Below are 22,062 nucleotides of genomic sequence, written 5' to 3' on the forward strand. Positions count from 1 at the left end.
TGCACCTATTTGGTGATGCAAGTGGTCTGTGCAATCCTATTTTGTTGTGGTCCTTGGATGATGAACTTGGGGGCATACAAAAAAGGTGGTCATCTATTCAGTATGTGCAGCTAGCCAGTGCATTCCTTGAGGTTTTCGTCGGGCAAGTTTGTTATGTTTTTGGAGTGAGTGCTACAGGTTTAATCCAGTATGTGCGTGCAAGTGGTTTTGCAACCATTTTTAGTTGGGTTGATCTCCAGGAAGGTGGCACTAATGCAATTTTTCAAGCTCATAATCTTGTACAACACAACACTGCAATTCCTTTGCAAGTCTTGTTCATAGGGGCAGTTATGCACTTATTCTGGAATGAAGCTACACCCGGCTCTGTGATGGAAGCTTTCATGGATGGTGGACAACAGTTAGAGGATAAATATCTACAGCCAGGCCCTCCATGGTTGTTTTCTTCTCAGCTACAACATCAAATTACTTCCAGGGTACTAGCTCTGAACATTTACCCAGCAAGTGCTTCATATTCTGGTCCTTATTATTGCCGACGGGAACTTGCATGGTTGATTGTGCAATCCTCCTGTGCTCGTACCAAATTTGGAGGAAGTGAAACTTTCACCAATATGTCTTCCCCAGTCCGGCCATTAACTCTGAAAGAGTCAACATCCATGTTTCTTGTGGCTGACCTATGGAGGAAGGGAAATGTGGCAATCTACCTAAACTTTAACACAGTCCAGACTCCCAGATTTTGCATGGTTGGTCAGCAAATGTTTCCAGGTCAGTCCTTGTTGATATTTTTGCCGTCATGGCTTTTGTTGCCTCTTGCTGTTCTGGATCTAGGTGAGGAGATACTTGGGTTGAGGAATGGTCTCTTTTTGTTGGAATGTAATCTATGCATTGAGAAGTTACAGAAGTATTCGGTTCCCCTGATAGAACTGAAACCTTGGCCATCCTGGGAGCTATCCTTATCGTTCTTGACCTTGAGTATCATCGAAAATCTCATGCAAATCGCCGATTCAACCAGAGTACAAGCCGAATCATAGAGGAGCCATCAGTGGAAATATGACTGGCGAGCAGTGTCTTGGTTAGGAGATATTCTCCTACAAGTTGCAATTCGCCAAAATGCTGGAGTTGCTTGTTGTTGGGGAACATCTAACCATGGAGAGATGAGGTTTTGCTACTTTTGGGAGTCTGACAGTGAGAATTCTTCTTGCATCGGACCTTCTTCTTGCACCGGACCATTAGTTGATGAAGCTGCGAGATGGTGTCTTGTCAAACTGAAAGCTTGGATTCACCAACATAGCCTGGGTGTTTTGATAGTATGGCCACGTTTCACAATGATTCAGTATGCAGACTTGTGTTCAGAAGATATGAATTCTTGAAATTATCCAATGCCATCTGTGAGTTCCATGCTACTGAAGAATGGACCGAATATGCAGAGTCGTTTTGAGGTTATCCAATGGAAAATTGCATGGTCTTTTCACTTGGAGTATCTTGATGGTGGCGACCAGTTTTTCCAGTCATTCCTTGCAAACTCAGTGCTACCACCTCTAATGATAATTTTTTGTCTGAACTTTGGTCAAGCTAAGATACTCCCATGTGTTGACAATCCAAAAGATTCTGCGAAGATCTTCTTGCATATGACATGGGATCCAGGAGGGCAAGTATGGCATCGGCTTGAGGGCAAGCCGTATTTTATGGGGGAGGGATTGTCAGCGACCTCCTCTATTCTATTACCTGGACTGGACATTGGGCTGTTCTTGGGCCTTGGGCCTGCACAGGCAACGGGAAGCAGAGCGACTACAATTGCGCGTGGAGACCGCAACGAGCGACTCGGCTTGGATCGGAAGGCTTCGGCCTGGCTTGGCTGGCTAGCGTCTCTCTCTCCTCTCTTGTTCCTCATCGTCTCCCTCCTCTGATCTCCTTCTTCCTCCATGTAACTTGAGAGATGTAAGCAAATTCATGGTGATTGAGTCAATATAGTACTGGGTACCTAACAATAAATAACCGGATACAGTTAGACTGTAAACTAAGAAAAGCTGGAACAAAATGATTCACAAAATTTACAAACTTAACTCGACAGCATCCGGAGCAGGCTATAAAAAACTTAAAATCTGTATGTTCTCTTGCTTAAGAGGCTCCACTTCGGTTGCATGACTGAATTTCTTTTCTGAACTTGTGCTCAACTTCCGTAGGTCTCAAAAGTTCCATTTGCATTGTACTGATGCACTCTCCATAGATCTATTTTCTATTCAGTACTAAATCCTTGCCTCAGCCAACCACGGATGACGGATGGATCTTCACTCCACGGATCACACATCCATCTTACAGACCGCAATGAACTCCTCCTTTCCACCGCAGTTGTATACTACATTAATAGGAGGGCACGCCTAGTAGGATTGAAACATTAGCAGCTACCTCTAGGCTCCACCTCTCCTGGTCGATGACGCTTAATCCCATTAGATTGTACATCCTACCGGGTTCCCGAGCCCGGCGAACAGCCACGGCTTCTGGGCTGCGCCGCCACCACCGGTAGTGGCCGACGAGGCGGCGGTGCTGCTAGCCAGGCCGTTCGCCCCCATGCTTCTACGGCTCGAGCGGGCGATGCTGAAGATGTTGTGCTGCTGGATCAGAGAGGGTGAGCGACGAGTAATAGGGGAGGAAGCCTATATACACATACCAATTGGAAACTGAAGTGTCCAGCAGATGAGACGTCGACCCCGCCATGAATGCGTTCTTAGAATGAAGTCTGAATGGAGCAGTTTCCAGGAGATGAGCCGCCATTATTGCCCGTGTCTCCCCACCTTTCTACCTCGCAGGCGGATCGCCCGACGGCTGGATCGACCGGCCCCCGATTGAACTGCACCCACTTCCGCTGGATCCCCATCAACTCGCGGCTCGGCTGGATTCCCCCACAGACCGCCCGTGTTGCCTGCATCGATCGCCCGCCGCATCCTCTCTGTATCGACTCTTTTTTTTTTGAGACAATCCTCTCTGTATCGACTGACCTCAGATTGGTTCCTCTCTTGAGCAAATTTTTTTCTTTTACGGAGACAGGGAGTGTTGTGTCTGAGAGGGCCGCTCGCGGCCTTGGGCTGAGCACGAAAAACGGGCCCAATTAACCACACGGGTCCAAAAAAGCTACGGGAGTAGCTGCCCTTACGACGATGTGGCCCATTTAGCGCTAAATGCACGAAGATCTAACAGTCAGGAATGTTTCTTAGACAAAATCGAACGGCCAGGAATGCCTAATTCTTGAGAGGGCAGGGATTAGGTGCAGTTTTACTGTTCTTAATGGTGATGTGTGTCTTTAGATTTGAGGGCTGATGAGGCGCGATGGCGACACCCAGGAATGACAAGATATTCGCAGTGGGAGACGTTATGTAGATCCACCGTTTGGTGGGTGTTTGGCATGCGGTTATGTTTTGGTATTATTCTTGATATTTGTTGATTCTTTTTTAACCTTCTTTAGCTTTAGTTTTTTCTAATCTTTCTAGCCAATTTATTGATTCTTGCAGTTGGAAGGAATGTTCGGCCTGCGCTAGAAGAATTGATTGATCCTTGTCTTGTTGCTGTTAGAGTTGCATCTGATGTGGAAGTTCTGTATCGTCCGAATTTCACTACTGGTTGGTTGTCTGGTTCCTCGCGTGGACCGACTCCTTTTGGTGTGTTTATCTTTTTGCACTTCTTACTAATTGTTTATATGGTTCGATGTGCTTGCCTCATTTTAAATTTTGTCTGTTTGCTTTGCATAGTTCTTCCTACGCCTGTTGTTAGTCGGGTTGATGCTGCCCAAAGAACAATATATCATACCCTGTGATGAACTGAGTGAAATCTAATTCTTGGTGTCTCCACTTTCCTAGTTTCAGGCTCACGCCCAGTATGGTGGATGTGTGGTGGCCGTTGCAGTCGTACGTCCCCGTGATAATTTCTTAATTTTAGGTTCGCGACCAGTATGGTGGGTGCATGGTGGCCGTTGCGGTTGCCCCCTGATCGTGGCTGGTGTGAGGAACTGGTGTAAGAATTGCTCATCTCAACTACCAGTACATAGAAAATTGCATAGGCCTCTCATGATTTAGTGTACAACAATTGCCATTATATCAAGATTTTAGTCATTGTTGACAGAAGGTTTGGAAGCGAGATGATGTTGACCGATGGGTTAGTTTTGTCAAGCAGAAAACATTTGTCTCATTTTTGGTAATGTTCTGTAGGCTTATAATCCTAGACATGCTGATTATGAGGTTTCACTTAAATATTATTTCAGTCTTGCAGCAAGTTTACACGATTTTACTCCCTAAAAAAAAGGATACCCAAATTTTATCGTACTTGAGTTTTTAGGCTTTTGCTAATGTCTTGCAGGTCTCAGGTGAAATTTGCATGGAGTCTTTCACAGGAGAGCAAACACTGCCACTGTCGAGGCAAAGTTGCGAATGTGACGTGCCTTGACTTCCGAACCTTTTTACTATTTCTTGCAGATCCTTAATTATTTTGGCAAACAAATGAGGTTGTGGTTGTTTCTATTTTTGTATAGACTTATAGATCTTACTGGAGGGTTTTTTGGGGGGAATTATTCGAGGTTTTTCTCAAAAGCTTATATATGTACTTCGACCGGGACAATGGTCTTATTTTGGTATTAATTGATGCATGTCTATTGTATATAATATAAGCGTTCTGCTTATTTATCCTTTCCCGTCTCATGCTAATAGCCAATACAGTTTAGGCATTGGAGAAAGGAAATCGACCATTAGATGTAGGTTATATTATCACAATATATCCATTGAGTTATTATACCAGCTTGGATCCTCTTAAGTTGCATAACCTACACTAACATGCATGTCCACATAAAAAGAGCATGAACTCTAACCAGATTTGATCGATTCTAAAATACTCCCTCCGTTCCTAAATATTTGTCTTTCTAGACATTTCAAATGACTAACGCATACGGATGTATGTAGACATATTTAGAATGTAGATTCACTCATTTTACTCCGTATGTACTATGTAGTCATTTGTTAAAATGCCTAGAAAGACAAGTATTTAGGAACGGAGGGAGTAGTTTGTTAAGCTGAGAACTTATTTACTTGATTTTTCTGTTTGTTGTTGTTGTAAACTAATAATAGTGTTTCGCCACTGCTCTATTCTAATGAAAGCTGAGATGCCACCATTTTCAGTATTAGTGCCTGTTCGGCAATCCACCACTCCAAGAAATATGAGAATCTGCGGAGTATCTATTTCTGCACTCCGTTCTTTTCAACTGAAGCTCGGCCCGCTCCGGAAGCGGAGTCGCGTGGAGTGGCGAGACTCCGAACAGGCCCTTAGTTTCACATGATGCACCCATTTCTGTCTGTTCCTATCAGTGATCAGAATTTTGAGCTACAAACTGGATACAAAATGACACTGAGTTGTAAAATTACCCAGTATTGCTACTACACCTAGAAAGCAAGACAGTTGATGGTGGCAAGAAGCCATGAACCATCAATGTGCTATTACTGAAGAAGATGATATCTATTTGGATAAGTTTAGAGGTAAAATGTTCGTATTCTATTAAATGTTTATCGCCAGAACATTTTTTTGTCAAGAGATGAGCTGAATATGTACGTGGACGACCTTGAAATACCTATATGATTATTCTTTATTCCTGATGATTATTCAGCATAAATAAAGCCACGCTGTCATTTTAACACAAGAAGCAAGCATCGTTCCATAATAGAAATAGCTACTGTTTGTGCTGAGTAGCAAATTCAATGTTAGGGCCATCAAGAAAAGCAATCATCCATGCCGGTGAGATATACCTGTTCCATATGACCCTGTGGACGTAGTAAACTCTTCCACCTTGTCGAAGCACCAACGGCCCAGCGCAAGCATGCCATAGCTCCCTGTATAATGCATCACTAGAACTCCCTGCACAAAGGATTCATCATGTGAACAAGGCATACAATTCGAGGGACCATTCACCTTAACTTGTAAGTACGTAGCAGATTTTAACTGATGATCATGAGTTAATTTAACCATAGCCATCTCCGTCGGCCAGCCCAAACGATACACTGCCAGAATTCAGGAGCAAGGCCGGTCTGCTCACCCCATGTGCAGCTTCACTGATGTTGGCCCACAGCACCACCAGAAGTCCAGAACGTAAGTGAGACCCTGAGAATCGTATAAGTCAGAGGAGGCGACGCAGGAGATGTATTCAATCAAATGTACTAGCTATCAACATGGAGGAACAAACCAAAGGCACCCCTGAAGCACTTACAGCTACAGAAGATCATACTCTGAATTTTGTCCCTGGAAACAAATCGACAGAACTAAAACTAATTCAGGCACCTTAGTTGAACAACCACTGAACCGAATCGAGAAGGCTTTTATACCTTGAAGGCGTAGGCTTCAGCCTCAGACAGAGTCCTCTCCAGCTCGGCGCTCCGGCACCTCTGTGCAACCGCAACAATAACAGCAGCGCGTCAGCCCGATTTGATCTGCTCATCCACTGTTGGCGGGACCTTTTTTGTTTCTCTCACCTTGGAGGTGGCGGCAGAGGGAGAGGACGCGGGCCTGGTGACCTACGGTGCCCACGAGCGCGGCCGCCATGTCCACGACGGCGGCGCACTCATACAGGAACTCCATCTCCTCCTCCTCCGACGACGACAGTGTTCCCGTGTCGTGGTGAGGGGGTGTTGCTGTCGAGAGGAGCTCGCATAGGCAGGCCGGAGTGTCCGGCGATCGGCGGAAGGTGGCGGTAATCTGTCGCGGTGTGCTGTTTTTTACTGGCCTAGGATAGCTTACCAGACAACGCAGCGGCGAGAGCAGAGGAGGTAGTGTGCAGCAGGGGGTGGGTGGACAGGTGGTGCGCAGAAGGGGCTGAGTGGACAGGTGGTGTTGGTGACTTGCTGCTACTAATTTATTTTGTTCTCTTTAGTGGTTTCTTCGGAAAATTCTCTTCATTTTATTGAGGGGTTGCTCTCTTTTTTTTTACTACTCGAACCGACGGTTCATCTGTTTGATCTATGGTATTTTAAACCATAAATTATATATATTTAGTGAGTATTTCTATTTGGTGGTAATACTCTGACCGATAGATACTAATATTTGCAACAACATGACATAGTAACAAGTAACTGCAAATATCCGAGCAATCTGCAAGAAACAACTCAAAATATATGTTCATGAATATGAATGTTGTACATAATCTTTAAATACCTGAATGATTAATTTAAAACCTACCAGAGAGATAGGGCAGATAAATATATGAGTGAATTCATGATGCATACGTCTTGCATATAAGTTCCATATAACAGGTCCTGAATATGTACACAAACGTTCCTTAAATACATGAATTTTTGAATGGTATGGAAAAGTGCATGTGACATAAAGTATAAAACATTAATCTGAAGTATAGCCTAGATATATATATGTTTGAAGGGTAGTATTTAAATACCATTTTGAATCGCTTTTGATCGTTCATATATGTTCCATACAAAATGTATTCACTTTGTCCAGATTCAGAGGACAAGAGGATCAATACTATAATATCAATATTAACAATCATCCCTTCCGATCAAATAGGTCAATAAAAAAACTCACAATTTCCATCAAACAAACAAACAAAAAAGTACTTTAAACATGCAAATCTATTCCCCTCGAATAAAAATAAGCAAACAACAACACCATTAACAAGATATTCATACGCTATACATTAACATACATTGTTATCTATAGGCGAGAGGCGTGGCGTGCCGCCTACCCTTACCTTATATGGACTAATTTGCAACGAATCAAGTATTAGGAGGGCTTATCAAAAACTATACAAATAAAAATTAAATAGCTTATAGGTCCGTGTGGCGCGGCATGCCGCCGCGCACTACCCGCTAGTAGATTCTAGTATTCGTTTCCAAAATACACCAAGTGGTACTTTCTGAAGACACAGATGATTATGAAACTGTAACCCTGGATCAGGTCTGTGTGCTAAGTTCTTAATCTGGTATGTGTGCTAAGTTCTTAATCCTAACAGGCATTCCTCAAATAAGAATAAAAGATCCTACTGCTGCAACATGCATCCACGGACATTGCTTAAGAAGGAAAAATATGGGGGACTTCCACAAGCATGGCGGCCTGACCCAAATAGACTGACAGTGGAATCAATCTGGTTCTTGAAGCAAAGCTATTTACAGAATCAACATAAATCTCCAGAATCCATCAAACCCAAGCCTAGATTACTGAACCAAATTAATTTGGCCATGGCACAAGAAGAGGCAGGGGAAGGAGTAACCTTGTACCTTAGAGGGTGCGCCGCCTTCTCCTCTCGTTCCCCTCTTCCCCTGGTTCATGCCCTTCCCTTCTCGCCCTTCCTTCTCCCGCTCGCGGGGTTTGAAACTTTGAATGGGCGCGCGTGGTCCAGTACCAAGCAGAGCGACGGATCCCACACCACGTCGCCCGGGGAGGAGGTGAGCTCTTCTGCACGAGCCGGTTTCATTCTGCAAGCGGCAGGTTCAGTAGAGGTGCGGCAGGTTCAGTAGAGGTGGCACATGACGACATGGCACCTGAGGCACCCGTGCAGCATGGCCCGTTGGCCAGCCCTTATACAGCGGTAGAAGGCCAGCCCAAGGGGGTCATGCAGACAACAATTCATACATTTTTTAATCAAAATATATACAGCTAAAGAAAAAAAAAATAGCTGCCTTAGTAGTAGCAGAATCCCTACCCTAGCAGGTCTCACCGCTGCTCTGCCGACAATAATACATGAGACTGATTTTCACACAATTTACTCAAACAGAAAGGACAACATACGATGTCAGCAACATCACAAATATCTTACAATGCGATCAAAGATCATCCAGTAATAGTACTACTCAGTCATAGGTGGCAGATCATAGACATATATATAGTTTACAGAAATGATAAACCCGAACAATTTGCCATAGTTTAAGAGGCCTGAATAAGAGTGCGTTGGAGAAGAACTAATATCGGCCTTGCTTCTCCATCAAACAAGATGCATTTCGTCGTCACTCGACTTGCTTCTGCAGTTTCCTTTTGATTCTGTATGGCTCCACAGGCTTGGGCATCTCGAGCTCCGCTCGCTTACGCACACCCTGAGCAAGGCCAGCAAGAATTATGCTACCACCAACAAAACAAAAACCTCCCAGAGCCCAGTTGCCCGCCTTCTTGATTGTAATTATCTCACACCTGCAGGTAGGTAGGTGAGATGAGATAGTACGATATACATATGAACTCATGTAGCAGAGGAAAAACAGAGCAAACATCTATGTCTTCTACACACATATGGTTGACATTGTACATCAAGGGTCAACTCCTAGAGGAAAAAGCATTGCAAATATATATGTCTGCATATGGTTGATAGCTATTACCACTGAGGGTCATGTGGTCTCGGCTTGATTTGTGTGGAGAGAACCTTGAGCACATATCTGTCAGCAGGGGAAGACGCGGAATTGGCATAGGCGTCGGCGATGAGATCGTACAGCTCCTCCTTCTTCTGCTGGATTTGCGCTGCAGGGTACCCTTCCTCCAAGGCACGGGTGGATCCAGATTGCCGGAAACACAAAAGCAGCATTGATTGAGAATTGATGACCAAATAATCTAGACAAGAGACGTCTGAATGCAGCTTATATTAATTCTAAGCAAAAAGGAATCCGGATTTCATAGTAAATTCTGCTAAGCAGTTGATCACCTGCCAATGGAAATAAACTAAAATAAAAGACGCCAAATTTACCAACACGTCAAGCAGCACAGCAAGATAAGTAGCAAACTAGCAATCTAAATCTAGTAGGAAATATAAAAAAGATGCATGCTTTAAGATATCCGTCTGTCCCTATGATGATATAATATAGAATAGCATGTCGAGCAACGGAGGGCCTCCACCAATCGGAGCAAGAATCAGACATCAGGCCACAGATCTAGGAAAACAGCGAGCCGGAGATGTAACGGAGATCAAGATACCTCCTGGGTGTGGACGAGCCGGCGAAGCCCCTGGCCCGCCGGACGGAGGATCCTCGTCGCCGCCGCGCGAAGGGAAGCCGCCATCGTCGCAGGCCTGCAAACAAGCACGAATCAATCACCGAAGACTCGAGAAATCAGGCTGGGTTGGAACCGGATATGAACTACTGATTACGGTTAGGGGTCGGAACCTACCTTGCAGATCGGATCTACTGGTTGTTAGGGTTAGGGTTCCTCGCTGTTCGCCTTCCGCCGCCGAGGAGGAGAAGAAGGAGACGCTTTGATGGATCGGGCAGTGCTCTCGGTATATCTACCGGGTAAATGGGTCCGCGCCAGCAGGCCCAGCCCATCTATGGGAATGAGACCCACTCACCCACCGTCGGTCCAATTCCTTTTCTTTGTCTCAAAAAAAATTCCTTTTCTTTTCTCTGTCTCAGAAAAAAAATCATTTGCTTTTCATGCTCCAGTGAGAATTTTATGAGTTTTCTTTCTTTTAGGGGAAAATGCAGAAATACATATATGCTTCCTCCCTTCCCTAAAGACACACAATATAGAGAGGCGATTCCTAACAGTTTTCCCCACAACCCAGTTTTTCTCTGTGGTGAGCGACGAACAGGGCTTTATCTTTACTGTTGTGCTCGAAAAGATTTAACGTAAATTTCTAAACTCTATTAGGGCATCTTCAACGAGCAACCCGTGAATTTCCTCCCGCATCCGTCCACATGTAAGAGCGGACCAGTCCATGGACACGGATGTGGGAGGCCACCATCCAATGCTAACCGCATACATTTCAAACTGTTTTCAACAAACCGGATGAATTCATGCAAACATGGCCGGATTTCATATAAACATGACAGATTTCATACAAACCGGACAAAAATTGATACAGTTTGGATATATTTTAATTAAAAAGGTAAAACTATGTGCAAGTACGGTCGCGCGGAGCTCCACTCCCATGACACGGATACACTACACTAGTCCATGGTCGGCCGTGGCAGATCCCTTTGTCTTCCCAATGTCCGGCGGCCCGCTAACCATATAGTCGGGAGTCCGGCGCCGCTCATCGGAGTAGCAAAGACAGTGCTTTAGCCGGAGGGGAAGGGTGCTTTCGTGGAGCCCAAATGGGTGCCCAGGTGTTGGAAATATGCCCTATAGGCAATAATAACGTGGTTATTATTATATTTTCTTAATCTTTACCTAATATTAAGGGAGGAGACTTTCATAGTTCTCCATACGTCATCTTTTTATATCCGTTGATTTTATGTTGACCATAATGATTGACGGCTGAGATTTAAAAGAGGAAGGGTTTTTCTTTTCTTTCACGGCTGGGCCCCCACTTCTCTTTTCATATGTTTCCCATGGACCATGTCATCGCAGGTGGAATTCTTCACGTTTTGGAATCCTCCACCGACTACAATTCCTTACTCCAAACCTCCGGCTGTATGTATGCTGTGGGCCACGGTCGCGGACGTGCCGCACCAAGGGCTGGAGCTCCGGTGGAAGGAGCGGAAGATGGTCCTTGTGGAGGCCGTGATCGGGAGAGACGACGAGGAGCACAAGTAGCTTGGAGAGGAGAGGGTGGAGGAATGGATGCGAGAGTTGAGCCGCCATGAATGAAGAGTCAATGATATGCACCGCGTCCTTGATGGCTTTGATCCCGTTGGTCTGGTCGCCCATTAGCAGGACGAATGCGACAATATAAGAAGATCCTATAAGACAAACTGTACTTCATGAATTGGAGTAAGACAACTATTGTCATTATTCTTCTGAACAACTAATAAAATGAAATCATCGGCATCCAACTCACATTTAGCATGCATACGTAAATAATAGTATAATTCTCAGAAAAAATATTTGTGTTTTGACTTACTTAAGGAAAACAGAAGTTTTAGAATGTTTTCTTCCCTGACGGAAACTTGCTTTGCTTCCCGCACATGATTACTTCCAATACAACATATTAGATACATATTTTTTATATATTAATTTTCTTTTTATGGAAGAAACATGCATGTGTAGAACGGTAGTGATATCATGTTTAGAGTTAACTACTGAACATTAAATGTTTGGCACATAGCATTTTTGCAGCTTGATAGACAATCAGAGAGGCATTGCAAAAGCAGGAGCATGTACCAGATAATTTGCAGAATTACAACATCTGGAGGTGCCTTCAAAGTTACAGGACTGTTCTATGTCACTTAAAAAAGTTAAATCGCTATTAGATTAAGGGACTGCATTCCTTCTACAAAGTTACTACTCGTACAATTTTAGAAACACACCCAAATGCATATTTGTATGAACAACCTAAACTATGCAATTGCGGTTTCAGACTTTTAATACCACTTGACACCAATATTATCGGAAGTATAGATGGAAGTGCATACTTCGTGTTTATCACATCGACTTGTGATAACAGAAAGGATAACTAAGCACAATGTGCACATGAACCACACTGCTAATTCAAGTCCAATAAACCACGTGATTTTTCAGGAAAAAGAATCTTATCTGATCCAAATGAAATTGCTATTTAGATATACATAGTGTCGATCTATACTATTGTGGCCTTAAGAGAACCAGTAGACATCGAGCTAGAAACATACTACAGGTAGATAACATAAGGGCCAGGATCCAATATTCAGTAAGAACAATTAAAACACCAGGTCGCCAAATCAAAATATGTCCATTTGCGCGCTTGTACAGAGATTGAACATGCTGAAACACAGTGGAAGTAAATATCACATGGGTAGCTTATTATATTGTCCTAAAGTGATCCTCTCATACTGAAATCATATAGAAAGTAAATAGCAGATTATATCGTCCTAAGTGATCTTGCTAGAGAGGATTATCCAGAGAAATGGCAAAGGAGAAATATAACTAACCTTGACCTGTTTGCGGCATTTGGCCCCCAAGGCAACCTGGGACATTTACAGATCCATACTTTACACACCTCATAGAGTCACCGGCATCTTGCCACAGTAGGCCAATACCTAGCCACTCATAGTACGATCATTGTCCATTGTTCTGGCCTACTGCATTCCTGGATTGCAGTACACCTGAAATTGTAGGAGTTCATAACCTGGACACCACAGAGAAAGCTTCATTGGTTGAGAAAATTCGTTGCTTTTCACCAGTTGCTGTAAGGGAAAGTACCGATCACCCCTTGATCCTCCCTCTAATATCAACAAGCTGACAAAGTGGCAACGGAGCCCAAGGCTTAGCACATTATTTCAATCGATTTGTCTGCAACTTGCGTATGTCCTGCAGATTATAATTGAAGCGGTGCAGACCCTATGGAAGGCAAGCCGAAGGAAGAGCACAAGTTTGCTATGGAGGAGTGCCTGGGACTGCCCAGACACAATAGATCGGGAGCAGCAGCTTCGATCGTCGGGGCGGGAGCGCCGCTGCCACGGCATAGAGACGCTGCTGGAGAGAAGCGACAAGAGGGGATACATAAGAGGTTTCCATGGCCGGTAGCGCAGAGCTGTGGCAGCTAATTTTGCAACAGAGTTAAGAAATGTCTGAATGACTACCTACAAGAACATGAGTTGCATCCTCTAGTTGATTTATGCCATGACCCCAATCCAATTTCTTCACTCCATCCCTACAGACAACACTTATGCAAAGAAATCAAGACCAGAGCAGTAACTATCAATCAGATTTATACCAAAGTGAATCCCTACTACTGTAACGCCCCGGACACACCCGCCGGTGGTCGTTACTCCTGGCGGGATCTAGACTGGCCCCACAGATCAATACTAGTCTTTTCTGCGCACTTTGTCCTCACTCATGCGTACCCGGGAGCAACTTCCCGGTCGGTCACCCATCCTAAGACTACTCCAAGCTGAGCACGCTTAACTTTGGAGTTCTGTCCGAATGGGCTCCCAGAAAAGAAGGAATTCCTTATTGATATGAGTAGTCTATCATCCCTAATAAGCCAGGATATCACATACACCCACACTCAGAGGAACCGACGTCCTCATCGGGCCACAGGAACGTTCCCTCTTGGCACAACCGTCTGTGCATCCAGTCCGGTACATGTGCCATGCCGTGTGCCACGACGGGTCACAAATGTCATGAACAACATGACCGCGCACCTGTCCGCAACCATCCGTGTAACCGCGAGGGTCGGCTCTGATACCAACTTGTAACGCCCCGGACACACCCGGCGGTGGTCGTTACTCCTGGCGGGATCTAGACTGGCCCCACAGATCAATACTAGTCTTTTCTGCGCACTTTGTCCTCACTCATGCGCACCCGGGAGCAACTTCCCGGTCGGTCACCCATCCTGAGACTATTCCAAGCTGAGCACGCTTAACTTTGGAGTTCTGTCCGAATGGGCTCCCGAAAAAGAAGGAATTCCTTATTGATATGAGTAGTCTATCATCCCTAATAAGCCAGGATATCACAACTACCCCCTAACTGAAAAAGGTAATGATATTGGCATCTATATTACTGAAAGTACAATACAATATATATACTTTCAGATTTGCTACTCTATGTTTAGTAAGTAACCATGGGTTCAGGAGATAAACTCATATGTTCAGAATACATCCAACTGCGAAAGGCTGGTTACACTTCAAATATATGTTGAGATATCTATTCATGTGTATGCCACTATAAAGCTAATAGATGAGTAAGCAATTGGATTTCATTAGTACCACTATAACTGAAGAACAACCAGGCAGATTTCTTTTTTTTAGAATCACCAAGTAGATTTCAGTATGCAATTGGATTTCATTAGCACGATGTGAGTAAGGCTATCACAGATTATCAAATCCACAAAGCACTATAACTGAGGAATAACCAATTCAAACAGTGACAAGCAAGCAAATCTTTTCAGAAGGACAAACCGATCTTTCAAGCATTCAGTTCAGAAGATTCAGAACACACGCGTTTGGTTCACAGCTTCAGAGTTATTTCGGCTAGCTAGACAGGAAACTAACGGAAGGAAAAGGCACGAGTGAGCAGCGGCAGCAGCAGGGACGCGCACGAGCGTGAGAGCAGCATCAGTCGCCGCGCACGGGCTCGCCAGCGAGCAGCGGCAACAGCAGGGATGCGCACGAGCGCGCGAGCAGCAATAGTCGCCGCGCACGGGCTCGCCAGCGCGACAGGGGACAGGAAAATAAATCAAACAGAGGTCAAACATACCTCTGATGTAGCCGCCGCTGGCGACATTGGAGTGTTCGACGACTGTTCTTGTACCTCCGGCGAACTCGATGTTTCTTCCTCCGGCGAACTCGGTGAAGACATTGGATGTTTCGTCCAAATCAAAAATTGATCTCATGGAGATTCCGGCCGACTACCCTTCCTTCCTATAGCAGAAAACAACAATCTGGGTTGGGCACTCCACTGAATTGTGTTCGAAAAGGACACAGCCTGCAATCCGATCCAAATCAGGCACGGGTCTCGTGCACGAGCACAGCGCCGCTCACGGCCCGCAGCCCCTGAAGCAAGCTGTTGACGCCCGCATCGTCAAGCTGCAGCCGCCGTTGCTGGCTTCAGGACAGCACCTCCTCCTCGTCACCCGTCAAACCACCGCCCCGGCCTCGGCACCATCGACAATGGCCCGACGTCGTGCTACCGCGCCAGAGCCCCGACGAGGCGGTCTTCGTCCTCCCAAGCGAGCACGCCGGCCGTTGCCAAGCCCTTACGACCGCTGTCACCCTCGCCAAGCCCCTGCCGCAGCGCCACCGGCCGCCGTCCTCCTGCGCCTCCTCGCGCCCGCGCGCCGCCGCCTCGGCCTCACCTCGCCGGAGACAACCCCGAGCCGGAGCTTCACTACAAGAAATATGTCAACTTGTGACCACCACTATTGGTCACTGAAAGGTCATGGTTTTTCATTTGCGACCTTTTTGTGACCAAAAACAGAAGGTCAAAAGCTGGCGATCATAAACTTAGCGACCTTTCTTCTGGAATGGTCGAAGACGTTTATGACCAAAATATGTCCACTGTGGCGTTTTGGTCACTAGCAACCTCCCCAGGCCACGTAGGCATCCAGCGTGGCAAGCTGATGTGGCACAAGAATCAGCCTAGTCCAATTCGGTTTTCTACATGGGCCTAGCCGAACAATTCGACCTTTTTAATGTATTTTTTTTCCTGTGCTTTTATTAGCTACATGGGTCTAGCCCAACAAGTCAGCCTTTGATTTCTTTGCATGGGCCTTTTAACAGCAGATTTTCTTTTTGATCATGTATTTTTCTGGGCCATTTCTTTGCTGGGCCTCTCATGTTCTGAATTTATTTTTTCAAAAGATGGGCCCACTAGTGAGATGGGACCTAGTTGTCAGGTTCTAATAAGTGGGTCCCTTGCCACTGTTATATTCTTCAGATCTTAATTTTCCAATACATAAATAACAATATTTAAATCAGAACAGAGAGAAAACAAAATGCTTCAAACAGAGCATCGGAAAAATATGGTTCACATCATGAATACAATCAAAAAGAGCCAAACTTGGCACATTATTACAATCAAACATGGTTCACATCAGTTTTACAATAAAAAAAATGTTCACATCAGGTAACACAGCTATCACAGTATAGCTAGCTCCAATGCTCTCCGAATTTGTTCATCCTGGACCTCACGACAAAACATGAATGAAGGGCATTTGCAAGTTATCAAGCAAAATGGTTAGAACAAGCAAAATGCGACATTTTTATCATTTAATCATAAAAGGACAGGGTCAACAACATTTCGATGTTTGAAAAATGAACCAGGATTTCAATGTTTGAACAGCAAAAGATAATATGCGGTTTAAATCAACCCCTAAGAAGATACATGTTGACACATTCATTTGGCAACATCTATAGAAATTGAACCTCGTAAACATGCAATGTGGAATTTGTATCTCAAAGAACTATACAGATTTATCAGGTTTAATTACCATAGAGAAGCCAAATGCTAGTAAGTCAGGATCAGTACACACGACCTGATTCAGCAAAGTAAACAAGAAGGTCGCTACAATACAAAAATAAGCTCATCACAGAGAATAGAATGAGTGGAACTACAATACATCCTCTAAATTGTCATGTTCACAAGATTAAAAGTAAGCTCAGCATAAGCATATGAGTTTTGTTTGGTACCACCACATCAAAAGACACTTAAAAGTACCCAAATTGGACTAGCTACCAGAAGCACAAGATCAGGTCCCAAACTTAAACTGTTATACATGAGGATGAACAATCATGTACTTATTTCCTACAGAGTAGGAAGTTGGGCATGTTATTAGTGAAACATGGGGCATAAAGCAGACATAGACACCATGATTGTTCTACACATAATACAGATAATCAGCACACAATATGGAGGAGGGTTTTTTCCTACTTCAATCCAATATCTGAGATGAAGAGGGAGCAGGCATGCGGATGGGACCTGGAGGGCAAGGGCCGGCATGAGCCAGAGCAGCACCCGGGCCTCCTCGTGCATCATCGGCCGGTCAATGGGGTGCCGCTTGGTGCACAGCAGGGCCAGCTGGAACACCTTCTGGACCAGCCCCATGTCCGTGCACGTCACCGACACCTCCGAGTCCACCGCCTCCATCACCGCGTTGTCATCGGCTCTCGACATTATCTACACACACATAGAGACAGGGTGGTCAAATGATCATACCATGACAGTATATAGAAACCATTGCAACACATCATGCATGTTGAAAGATCGTAACATGGTTGACAAAAAATAACTTCAATCTCACTCTTATTAGTGACTTGCACAATGCAATGAAAAGATAGATGTAATAAGATCTGAGACTTGGGAGTTTAGTGTGAATGACTTACCAACTGGTGCAAATTGCAATCGTTGTCGACGGTCTTCATCCCTTTGAGCAACTCCAGAAGGACGATACCGGAGCTGTACACATCGGATCGATGTTGCCAATGGTTCCAACATCCAAGCACATAAGTGGAGCGTGGGACTTGGCAGCTGGGACGCTTGGCAGTGGCTGCAAATGAGACGCACGCTCGCACCTGCTGCATCCAAATCCAAATTGGACAAGAACAAAAAAAATTAGGAATGGTTGCAAACTCATTCATTCTCTGGGATTCAATTTCAGGACTACTTTATGCATCCGGGAGGAGTAAATATTAGGCTCTATGAAGTCGCATAACAAAGGATACTTCAATATTACATATTCTAGATAAAACTAAACTAGAGCCTCATATCCTACTACACGACTACAGCTCAATTACACCATCGCGTGCAATTGCAAGGCCAGTACAACACTGGAGAAACTCATGATAAATTCCAACAATTTGTGCACTGGTGGAGAAACTGAAACTGCAGAACCATCCATTATTCTTATATACACAACTCAAACACAAATTCGTGGCGAGGTAGCCACATATTCATAGGCGACTTGAGCAATTCAATGAAGAATTCCATACGGGGAGCCGGAGAGGAGAGGCGCTTGGATGGGTACCTTGGGTAAGGGAACATCCCGAGGATGTAGCCCTTGGGCCTGGAGGCGTCCGGGGTGCTCCTCCCAGCACGCCTGCCACCTCGGCTCGATCTCGTCATACGGGTACGCCCGCTGTTGGTGTCAAAACCGGCGGATCTCGGGTAGGGGATCCCGAACTGTGCGTCTAGGCGGATGGTAACAGGAGACGAGGGACACAATGTTTACCCAGGTTCAGGCCCTCTCGATGGAGGTAAAACCCTACGTCCTGCTTGATTAATATTGATGATATGGGTAGTACGAGAGTGGATCTACCACGAGATCAAGGAGGCTAAACCCTAAAGCTAGCCTATGGTATGATTGTTGTAATGTATGTTGTGTCCTACGGACTAAAGCCCTCCGGTTTATATAGACACCGGAGGAGGCTAGGGTTACACAGAGTCGGTTACAATGGTAGGAGATCTACATATCCGTATCGCCAAGCTTGCCTTCCACGCCAAGGAAAGTCCCATCCGGACACGGGACGGAGTCTTCAATCTTGTATCTTCGTAGTCTTGGAGTCCGGCGGACGATGATAGTCCGGCTGTCCGGACACCCCCTAGTCCAGGACTCCCTCAGTAGCCCCTGAACCAGGCTTCAATGACGATAAGTCCGGCGCGCATAATGTTCGGCATTGCAAGGCGGGTTCCTCCCTTGAATAATCCAGAGAAGATCATGAACACCAGGATAATGTCCGGCTCTGCAAAACAAATTCCACATTCCACCGTAGAGAGAATAAAATGTACACCAGTCCAATCTGCTGACGTATTATGCGGCGTGATATCACACCGCTACCAAGCCTTTGTTTGAATCATTTTTTTATTATACCACCTCAGCACGTTTAGCGAAGCGGTTTCCTTGGCACGTCTTGTCGAAGCAGAGATCGTGTTCCCCTTATTCTGGGATTCTCATCAATACGGACGTGGGTAACCCAACCGCGCCATTTGATGGTGGCGCTTGGGAGATAAGAGAGTTTTACCAGGCCGGTGGGGGACGCATAGTTTCTGTCCGCCTATATATAAGGGATAAGGATTTACCTTCTCACCTACGCCTTCTTCCTCCTTTGCTTATCCATCTCTGCGCACTCAAGCTCCAACGCCCAAGCTCGCGCATCTCGCCTCAACCTTCTCCGAATATGTCCGGAGCGGGAGGCAAATGGCTGGCCTCCACCGTTAAGGAGGAGCACATCACCAAGCTGCGCAGTGCCGGATACCTCTCCGGCGATATCGCACATCGGCTGCCCGACGAGGGGCAGCTCATCCCTACCCCTGGGCCCCATGAGAGGGTCGTCTTCCTTCCCCACTTCCTCCGTGGACTGGGCTTTCCACTCCACCCATTCGTCCGGGGGCTCATGTTTTACTACGGCCTGGATTTCCACGATCTAGCGCCGAACTTCATCCTCAACATCTCGGCGTTTATCGTCGTGTGCGAGGCCTTCCTCTGCATCCGGCCCCACTTCGGCCTGTGGCTCAAGACCTTCAACGTCAAGCCGAAGGTTGTGAAGGGCACGCAAGTGGAATGTGGAGGCGCCATGTTGGGTAAGTTGCCCCACGTCCTTTGGCTCGAAGGGGCCTTCGTGGACTCCGTCAAGGGGTGGCAATCGGGGTGGTTCTACATCACCGAGCCGCGCAAGCCCACATGGGCGGCAGCCCCTGAGTTTAGATCTGGCGTCCCCACGCAGCTCACCTCCTGGAAAGAGAAGGGCTTGCTGTGGGGCAATCCGAAGGAGCTGACAGGACTCCGAGCCTGCATCCAGAAGCTGGTGAGCAATAAGCTCAGGCTCGTTGACGTGGTCCAAGTCATGCTCATCTGCCGAATTCTCCCATGCCAAGAACGGGCATTCAATCTGTGGGAGTTCAATCCGGAACAGCACCAGGCGCTAAGCGGGCTCTTCGATACGACATACGAAGGCGCCTGGAGGGTGTTGTTTAAGGGCGCCGAAGCCCCCGCATCCGCGATGGAAGATCGCGGATTTCGCTCGCAGCATCCGGCTGACGAGGTAAGTGATTCAACCCCGTTACGGGACACTTGTGGTAATTAAACTGATTCTAAGAGGGTTTCAATCTCTCTTTTCCTTTGACAGGAATGGATGGAGAAGGCCAAGCAGCTCATCAGCCAGGCTCCCATGCCAGAACCCAGTGGACTCCCGTTTAGCAGGGCTGCTGGTTCCGGCACCGCACGTGGTGCCGGAGAAGAAGGCCAAGAAGGTGGCCGCGGGGACTCGAAAGAGTTCCCGTAATCAGGCGTCCGACGACGAGGCGGACTCCTCCCCCGAAGACGAGGAGGAGGAAGAGGACTCTCTCCCGGAGGAGGGAGAGAAGAAGAGGAAGGCTTCCCCGATAGGGGAGGCCGAAGGGTCCAAGAGGGGGAGATCTATTCCCCCGGACAGTTTCGCCAACACCATCGTTGGCAAGGAGGAGTGGCCTTCAAGGGCCAGGCGTCCGGCAAGATCGTAAGTATCCGGATCCCTGATATGCAATTTCTTTCATGTCGCGTAATGTCCTTATAATGCCGCATTTTGTCTGTAGTCCGGCCGATGATGATCTCCCCGCTTCATCGAGCGGGTCGTTGGCCTCGTCGGATGTGGATTCACTTCCGACTGCCTACCCCCCGCGCCGACGAGGACGCCGAGGTGGGATCCCAGAGAGGGACCCATCAGGAGGAGGCTCCGGAGGCGCCGTCAGGCAGCCTCCCGGACTTTGCACCGGACTCTACATCGGATCCCGTAGTGGTTCTAGAGTCCAGCAGGCGGCCCCCTCGAATGAAGGGCAAGACCGTGACACCGGCGGCCTCCGTCCAACTGGAGGCGCCGGATAACTTGTTGGAGGCACTTAAAGGTGCTTCCATCGAGGAAGAACACAACACCATCATGAGTGCGGTGATTCAGAAGGTTCAGCTCGCCAAGAGCGGGCTGACCGAAGCCTGCGGCAGCCTTCTAACAGGCTTTGAGGTAAGAAGTTAAAATTATGTAATGTAATGCAGCATAGACAGTATCCCCTGATGCTCAGTTCGGTGTTCGGAAAGAAAAGCCGGACTGAGGATCTAACAAGATATACGCAGGGTTGCTTAAAATATGTCAATATGGGTTTGCAGGCTGCGCTGCTGACCTCTGCCGCACTGACTGCGGAGGTCAGTGTGCTGAAGCAGGATCTCGAGCGGTCCGAGCAAGAGCTCGGCCATGCCAAGAAGCAGCTCGAGGACAAAGAAGGTGAGTAACACCACTTTGAATAGTTACCTTACAGAAAAGGATTTTGGTTGCAATAAAATTAACAAGGATAATATGGGTATTGCAGGGGCCACGAACGAGGTGGCAGCCCTGAAGGTGGCTGTGTCCGCGGCCAAACGCAGTGCGGCCGCGGAACGGGTAGAGCGAGAAAAGCAGGAGGCACGGGTGGTGGAAGTATGGCAAGAGCTCCAGGCTCTCATGGAAAAGCATGAGAGTTTGGAGCGTGACTCCAAGACTCGAGAGTCCGAGCTTGCCTCGGCTCTCGAAAGTGCCAAGTCCGCCAAGGCCGAGGCCCGTAAGGCCCTTCAGGAGGTTGAAGATGTAAAGAAGATAGCGGCGGGTAAGGCATTTTTCATGCAAAGCAAGCATGTTAATGTAAACTACCTGACACTTACCCGCATTCGGAGCTCTCCAGGGGCGTTTGCAGATCTGCCGCGTAGTGCGTCCGATGCCGCCGCATTCTATCGTGGCGAGGAGGGGAGCT

The 22,062-nt window shown here is 46.6% G+C and overlaps 1 protein-coding gene across 1 annotated transcript; it reads right to left on the bottom strand.

The window, feature by feature from the left end:
- Nucleotides 1-8,716: 8,716 nt before the first annotated feature.
- On the bottom strand, nucleotides 8,717-10,243 carry LOC119311415. Its single transcript, XM_037587058.1, has 4 exons — nucleotides 10,123-10,243; nucleotides 9,931-10,024; nucleotides 9,342-9,523; nucleotides 8,717-9,159 (listed from the first exon to the last, which is right to left on the bottom strand). Exons 2-4 carry the CDS (start codon nucleotides 10,012-10,014, stop codon nucleotides 8,979-8,981), a joined length of 447 nt encoding a protein of 148 aa, XP_037442955.1. The 5' UTR covers nucleotides 10,015-10,024; nucleotides 10,123-10,243; the 3' UTR covers nucleotides 8,717-8,978.
- Nucleotides 10,244-22,062: the final 11,819 nt, after the last annotated feature.

The sequence above is a fragment of the Triticum dicoccoides genome, chromosome 5B (assembly GCF_002162155.2).
Source record: "Triticum dicoccoides isolate Atlit2015 ecotype Zavitan chromosome 5B, WEW_v2.0, whole genome shotgun sequence".
Taxonomy (NCBI): domain Eukaryota; kingdom Viridiplantae; phylum Streptophyta; class Magnoliopsida; order Poales; family Poaceae; genus Triticum; species Triticum dicoccoides.

Coding starts and splice junctions, on each gene's coding strand:
- LOC119311415 (XM_037587058.1), bottom strand. CDS start 10,014: ATGGCGGCTTCCCTTCGCGCGGCGGCGACGAGGATCCTCCGTCCGGCG. Junction 9,524..9,930: donor GGCTCGTCCACACCCAGGAG/GTATCTTGATCT, acceptor TTGTGTTTCCGG/CAATCTGGATCCACCCGTGC. Junction 9,160..9,341: donor AGACCACATGACCCTCAGTG/GTAATAGCTATC, acceptor ACCTACCTGCAG/GTGTGAGATAATTACAATCA.